Source organism: Mauremys reevesii, linkage group 14, assembly GCF_016161935.1.
Source record: "Mauremys reevesii isolate NIE-2019 linkage group 14, ASM1616193v1, whole genome shotgun sequence".
NCBI lineage: Eukaryota > Metazoa > Chordata > Testudines > Geoemydidae > Mauremys > Mauremys reevesii.
Window position 1 is genome coordinate 15,294,689 of NC_052636.1, and position 6,519 is coordinate 15,301,207.

Genomic DNA, 6,519 nt, shown 5'->3' on the forward strand with positions numbered 1-6,519 from the left:
GGGGTTTGGGGGCTGCGGCCCCATGTAAAAGCCGCGCGCCCGGCCCGGGGGGCCCCCCACGCGTCTCGGATTTTGCACCCCGCGAGGTCTCGCTGCGGCTCCCCGGCCCCCCCCACCCTCCCCTCCCGCGTGGGTGCAGCAGCAGCAGCATCAGCTGCGGCGGCGGCGCGAGCCGCCCTCCTCCCCGCCCCGCCCGCGCGCGCCCGCTGCACGCGCCGCCCTCCCGCGCGCGCCGGCCTCCACCTTCCAGGGCGAGGTTGATTCGGTCGCGTCCGGCGTCTCGCGCCCTTTTTTTTTTTTTTTTTTTTCTCCCCCGGGGGATTCTAAAGCCTCGCGCGCGCCCCTGTCTGCACCGGCCGCCCCGGCTCCTCCCCAGCACCAGCAGCCGCCGCAGCAGCAGCAGCAGCCATGAGCGGCTGGAACTCCTACATCGACAACCTCATGGCGGACGGCACCTGCCAGGACGCGGCCATCGTGGGCTACAAGGACGCCCCGTCCGTCTGGGCCGCCACCCCGGGCAAGATCCTGGCCAGCATCACGGTGAGGGGCGGCGTGTGTGTGTGCATTGCCTTGCAAAGAGGGGGAGGGGTGCATTGCAAAAGGACGGGGGGGGGTTGCATTGCAAAAGACGCGGGGGACAGGGGGAGAGTGGGGGCTGGATTCCAAAGAAGGGGCCGGATTGGAGGAGAGGGGGCCGGCTGTGCCAGGGCGGGGACTGCATTGGAAGAGAGGGCGGCCGGAAGTGCCATATGAGGGGGGGGGGTGCTGGATTGGAAGAGAGGGAAGGGCGGGAAGGGTCATGGAGGGGGCTGCATTCCAAAGAGGAGGGCCTGCATGGAGGGGGGGGGTTCTTTCAACAAAAAAAAAGGGATGGGGGTGCATGGTTGGCTGTACTGCAAAAGAGGGGGGGAGGGATGGGGGTGCATTGAAAAATGAGGGGCTGGGATGGAGGGCTGGTGCATTGCAAAAAGGCAGGGGACGCCCGGGGGGGGGCTCCTTTCAGAAAGGGAGGGACCCCTGGGGGGTGCATCGGAGGGGGATTATGGGGTGTAAGGTGAGGGGTGTATTGGCGAGAAGGGGATCTGGGGGGGAACAGAGGCCCTTATGGGGTGCCGCACCCGTGGAGGCCTGGGGGGTGTCTGAGCGTAAAGGGGAGCACGTGGGAGGCAGAAATGGGGTGCTCGGGGCAAAGGGGGGGGTTAGATCGGCCATGGCGAAGAAGAGGAACTGGGCGGGGGGGGCATGTGATGGGAGCACATGGAGCAGGGGGTGGGGGAGACTTTCTGATACTCTGTCCTGGAAGCCACAAAAAAGTTTGCAAAGTGGAGGGGGGGAAAGAACCCAGCCCCAGGCGACTACTTCCTGCTCTCTGGCTGCCCCCCCCGCCAGCCCCCTCCCCCAACACCCCTGCTGGGATCTCTGCTTGCACACCAAAAAAAAGCCACTTCCTCTTGCAAAGCATCAGACTGTGTGTGTGTGGGGGGGGGTGACCTCCTCCCGCCCCCCCTGCCCTGCTGCCCTCCAAACGGGGGTTCCCCCCCGCTCCCTGGGGATGGCAGGGGACGGCTCCCTGCTCCCCACACACCCTGGGCGGCTGTGGGTCGGGCCCAGCTGGCACCTCCTGGCCCGGCCCCACCCTGAAAGGCCCAGGCGGCTACCAGCAGGAAATGACTCAAGGCCCAGGGGGAGGGAGCGGAGGGCTGGTGGGCGGGGGAATGCGGCCTAAATCTGCCCTTGGTTCTGCAAAGCAAACTGGATCCAGGGTCCAAATTCCTGGATCTTTGAGGCCTTTTAATAGTCCACCCCCCAAGGCCAGGGAACTCCACAGTGGGGCGTGAAAGTTTGGAGCTTAATTGTTTTTTTTACTGCGCTGTGGGGACGAATTGGATCCCCTGGTTCTGCGCGGCGGTTCGGTGGCTGCCGCTGTACCCCAGAGGCGGCTGCATCTCAGGGCCAGGGCCTGGGATCAGCAGGGCCGCGTACCCCCAGAGGCGGCTGCAACTCGGGGCCGGGGGATCCCTGTGAGGGGAGTGGCCCCACCCCAGAGATGGCTGCAGCTGGCCTCTCCATCCCTGTAACAGAGTTTAAAATGGCCAACTTGGTGTGGCCTCCCTCCCAATAGAGACCCCCCCCCTCTGAAAAACCAGGATATGGGGGGGGGGGGCTGCCAGTCTGAGCTCTGGGACTCAGGAGGCAAATTCAGCATTTGCTGTGTGTGCAAAAAAAAAAAACACCCAAACCCAGCGAGCGAAACTTTTGCGAACTTCTCGAAAGCAAAGCCGCCTTCCCACCCCCCCTCGGTTAATAAAATGGGTGGGGGCGGGAAGCCGCCTGTCTGTGTTTAATCTAGCCTTTTACTGCCACGTCTCTGCCTCTGCGGCCTCCAGCTGTCTCCCTCCTAATCTTCCAGATCTTTTCTTTTTCCCCCCCAGCTTTGCAACAATCATTCTTTAGCCTCTCTCTTGCCTGGGGGGGGCTGGTCTAAATCTCTGGCTTACCCAGTTCTGTTTAAAAGCCGAAGTCGGTTTCGGGCCCGACTTTCTCACTCTTTGCAGAAAGTTTTGTGTGTGTTTTGTTGGGAGTCCAAAAACGGTTTCCCTCTTCAAACCGGCCTTGTTCGGTGTGGTGGGGGGCTGGATTCCTGTCTAAACCCACCCAGAATTGGGGGCCTCCCGCCTGGGAGAGCATCTGGGTCCCCGTCTCCTGGCCAGAAAGGGGATGGAGTCGGGTCTCCCGGATCTCCACATCCTGGTGGTGCATGTGATAGTCAGGTCCCTTGAGTGGCTCCGGTCCTGGGGGGTGCCCCCCCCCCAAGTGACATGATTATGGGTCAGCACAGAGCTGGTACAAACCCGTCCCCCCCTCCGCTTCCTGCAATTGTGCAACTGATTCGGGGTGTGAGGCTGCCCCCGGATTTTGTCGGGGTGGCGAAAAAGCGCCGGGTTGGAGAATATGGGGGGGACGGACGCTTCCCCCCTTCTCCATTCCCTCCCCAGGACCCCCAGTCTCTGCGCCCCCCCCAGGGTGGGCCGGGGACCTGCTGCTCCTGTACTGGGATCCCTCTGCACCCCCTCTTTTCTGTGGTGTCTGCAGAACTTTGTACTGGTAGGGGAGGGAGGGGCGGATTCTGGCGCCGGGCCAGGCCCAGGTGCCGTGGGGCGCGGTGCCGGGTTGTATCCGGGCAGGGGCTGTTACAAGTAGGGCTGGGGTTTGCCAAAGCCCGTAACATCCATGGGGAAACCCCCCCCCCATATCCTGTCTCCTCCCGGCCTCCTGGGTTCTCTCCCCGGCTCTGGGAGGAGGGGGGAGCTGGTGGGTTAGAGCAGGGGGGGCTGGGAGCCAGGACTCCCGGCTCTGGGAGGAGTGGGGCTGGTGGTTACAGCAGGGGCCTGGAGCCAGGACTCCTGGGTTCTCTCCCCGGCTCTGGGAGGGGAGTGGGGGCTGGTGGGTTAGAGCAGGGGGGCCTGGGAGCCAGGACTCCTGGGTTCTCTCCCCGGCTCTGGGAGGAGGGGGGAGCTGGTGGTTAGAGCAGGGGGGCTGGGAGCCAGGACTCCTGGGTTCTCTCCCCGGCTCTGGGAGGGGAGTGGGTTATGCTCTGTGCCCTCCCCCAGTTTGCAAGGTGGGGCTGCCCCCCATATCTATTCTTGGGGGTGATTGGGACATCCAAGGAGCCCCCCCCCTTATTCTTGGGCTCAGTAACCCCCGTCCCCCTCCCCAAACTCCACCCGGTTCTGCCATGGGGGTGTGGGGGTCTCTCTCTATCCCCTGGGCTTAGGGACAGAGGTTGGGGAAGGAAGAGGTTTCAACCCCCCCCCCCTTACGTTGGTGTCAGTTTCCTATGGAAACTGAGGGGGGAGGGGGGCAGAGCAGTGGGGGGAGCTTGGTGCGGCGGGGGGCGGGGCGGGGAGGCCGATAGAGGAAATCAGTCGAGAATGCGGAAGGGCCAGGCCTGTCCCAGCCCCTGAAAATAAGGATCTTCGTGGGGGGGCGGAGGGGGGGCTGCTGAGTCAGGAAGCTCTTAATAAGGGGAAGTTTGGGGGGGGGTAACACAGCTCAGCCCATCTGTCCCCTAGAGGAAAAGGGTGAATTTGGGGAGCCAATTCTCTCCCCCCCCAACAAACTGCCTCTGGTTCTCCCCCCCCAAAGGCTGCCCCTTTATGACAAGTGTGGATCCAGACTCTGACCCCGGGGGGGCCAATTCCCCCCCCCCCCGGCATGGGTGGATTGTGCCCAGATGAGGTACTGGGGGCAGGTGTTTTCTGGTGGAGAATAGATATGGGGTTGTTCGGGCCGACCGCTGTTCTGGGCCCCGCTGCTTCCCCCCCCCCCCCCCAGCCACCCCAGGGAAAGCAGGTGCTGGGAGGCGAGTGGGGGCTGGTGGGTTAGAGCTGGGGGGGGGGCTGGGAGCCAGGACTCCTGGGTTCTCTCCTGGCTCTGGGAGGGGAATGGGGCTGGTGGGTCAGAGCAGGGGCTGGGAGCCAGGACTCCTGGGTTCTCTCCTGGCTCTGGGAGTGGGGCTGGTGGTTGGAGCAGGGGGGCTGGGAGCCAGGACTCCTGGGTTCTCCCCCCCAGCTCTGGGAGGCGAGTGGGGGCTGGTGGGTTAGAGCTGGGGGGGGGGGGGGGCTGGGAGCCCGGACTCCTGGGTTCTCTCCCTGGTGCCAGAAGAGGCATGGGGTTTGTGGGGGGTAGGGCTCCCCTAGCTTGTCCAGCGTGACCCCTGACCTCTCCCCCCCCCAGCCGGCGGAGGTAAACGTGCTGATGTCCAAGGACCGTAGCGGCCTGTTCGTCAACGGGGTGACGCTGGGGGGCCAGAAGTGCTCGGTGATCCGGGACAGCCTGCACGTGGACGGGGAGAATACCATGGACTTGCGCACCAAGAGCACGGGCGGGGCCCCCACCTTCAACATTACAGCCTGCATGACCAACAAGAGTGAGTGCCGGACGCCTGGGTCCTCGCCCTGCCCCTGGCGGGGGGTGCTGGGAAAGGGGGCCAGGACTCCTGGGTTCTCTCCCCGGCTCTGGGAGGGGAGTGGGGGCTGGTGGGTTAGAGCAGGGGGGCTGGGAGCCAGGACTCCTGGGTTCTCTCCCTGGCTCTGGGAAGGGAGTGGGGGCTGGTGGGTTAGAGCAGGGGGGGCTGGGAGCCAGGACTCCTGGGTTCTCTCCCTGGCTCTGGGAGGGGAGTGGGGGCTGGTGGATCAGAGCAGGGGGGCTGGGAGCCAGGACTCCTGGGTTCTCTCCCTGGCTCTGGGAGGGGAGTGGGGGCTGGTGGTTAGAGCAGGGGGGCTGGGAGCCAGGACTGTCTGGCCCTCGCTTCCCCCCCCCCTCCCCACCCCAAAGCCAGCATGGCTTCGTTCCCTCCCAGCAGCTGCTGCCTGCACGGCTGGAGGCCTGACCCCTTTCCCTGCGGCGGGGCCCACAGCAGCTGGCCCCGGATCCCTGGATAACTGGCCTGGCTTCATGAACAGCTGCGGGGGTGGGGGGTGACAGCAGGACTCCTGGGTTCTCTCCCTGGCTCTGGGAGGGGAGTGGGGGCTGGGAGCCAGGACTCCTGGGTTCTCTCCCCGGCTCTGGGAGGGGAGTGGGGGTTGGTGGGTCAGAGCAGGGGGGGCTGGGAGCCAGGACTCCTGGGTTCTCTCCCTGGCTCTGGGAGGGGAGTGGGGGCTGGTGGGTCAGAGCAGGGGGGGCTGGGAGCCAGGACTCCTGGGTTCCCTGTAGATGCTGGGGTAGGGGTTACCTGACTGGATCAGATCCCAGGGGCCCATCTGGCCTCTGCCATGAGACCAGTGTCTTCCTCCATCCCCGGCGTGTGGTGGGGAGGGGGCAGCGGGTAGCCTGGGGGGCCCCTCACCCCTCTTTTCTCTCCCCCCCTGCAGCGATAGTGCTGGTCATGGGCAAAGAGGGCATTCACGGGGGCTGCGTGAACAAGAAATGCTTCGAGATGGCCAGTCACTTGCGACGTTCGCAGTATTGACGCCGGCCCGGCACTCCGCTGCGGTACTACTGATGCCCACGCTGCCTGGGACCACCCGCCCCCCCCTGCCGGGGCGCGCCCCGCCCTGGGGCCTGGAGCAGCCCCCCCATTCCTCGCTTTCGGATCGCGACTCCGGCCCACCCCGTCTCTCCGCCACTTTTTCTATCACAAAAATCCTCTTCGTTGCTGCCAAATTTTTTTCTGGTTTTAAAAAAGAAAAAAAAAGTTGTAGGTTTTTTTTTGGGGGGGGGGGAGGGTAAGGGGGGAAAAAACTATATTGGAACAAAAGAAATAAAAAGGAAATTTGAATAATTCTCAAGGCGCATCTGTGTCTAGTGTCCACTCAGGGAGTGCTCAGGACTCCTGGGTTCTCTCCTGGGCTCTGGGAGGGGAGTGGGGGCTGGTGGGTTAGAGCAGGGGGGCTGGGAGCCAGGACTCCTGGGTTCTCTCCCCGGCTCTGGGAGGGGAGTTGGGGCTGGTGGGTTAGAGCAGGGGGGGCTGGGAGCCAGGACTCCTGGGTTCTCTCCTGGGCTCTGGGAGGGGAGTGG

General features: G+C 64.4%; 1 protein-coding gene across 1 annotated transcript; it reads left to right on the forward strand.

Annotated features, from left to right (window-relative positions):
- The first annotated feature begins 264 nt into the window (after window positions 1–264).
- Window positions 265–6,212, forward strand: PFN1 (profilin 1). Its single transcript, XM_039499867.1, has 3 exons — window positions 265–540; window positions 4,738–4,930; window positions 5,874–6,212. Exons 1-3 carry the CDS (start codon window positions 409–411, stop codon window positions 5,969–5,971), a joined length of 423 nt encoding a protein of 140 aa, XP_039355801.1. The 5' UTR covers window positions 265–408; the 3' UTR covers window positions 5,972–6,212.
- The last annotated feature ends 307 nt before the right edge of the window (window positions 6,213–6,519 follow it).

What these genes read in the sequence shown, in the direction of transcription:
- PFN1 (XM_039499867.1), top strand. Translation starts at nt 409, where the DNA reads ATGAGCGGCTGGAACTCCTACATCGACAACCTCATGGCGGACGGCACC. An exon ending in AGATCCTGGCCAGCATCACG is followed by an intron (nt 541 to 4,737) that starts GTGAGGGGCGGC and finishes TCCCCCCCCCAG; the next exon opens with CCGGCGGAGGTAAACGTGCT. An exon ending in AGCCTGCATGACCAACAAGA is followed by an intron (nt 4,931 to 5,873) that starts GTGAGTGCCGGA and finishes CCCCCCCTGCAG; the next exon opens with CGATAGTGCTGGTCATGGGC.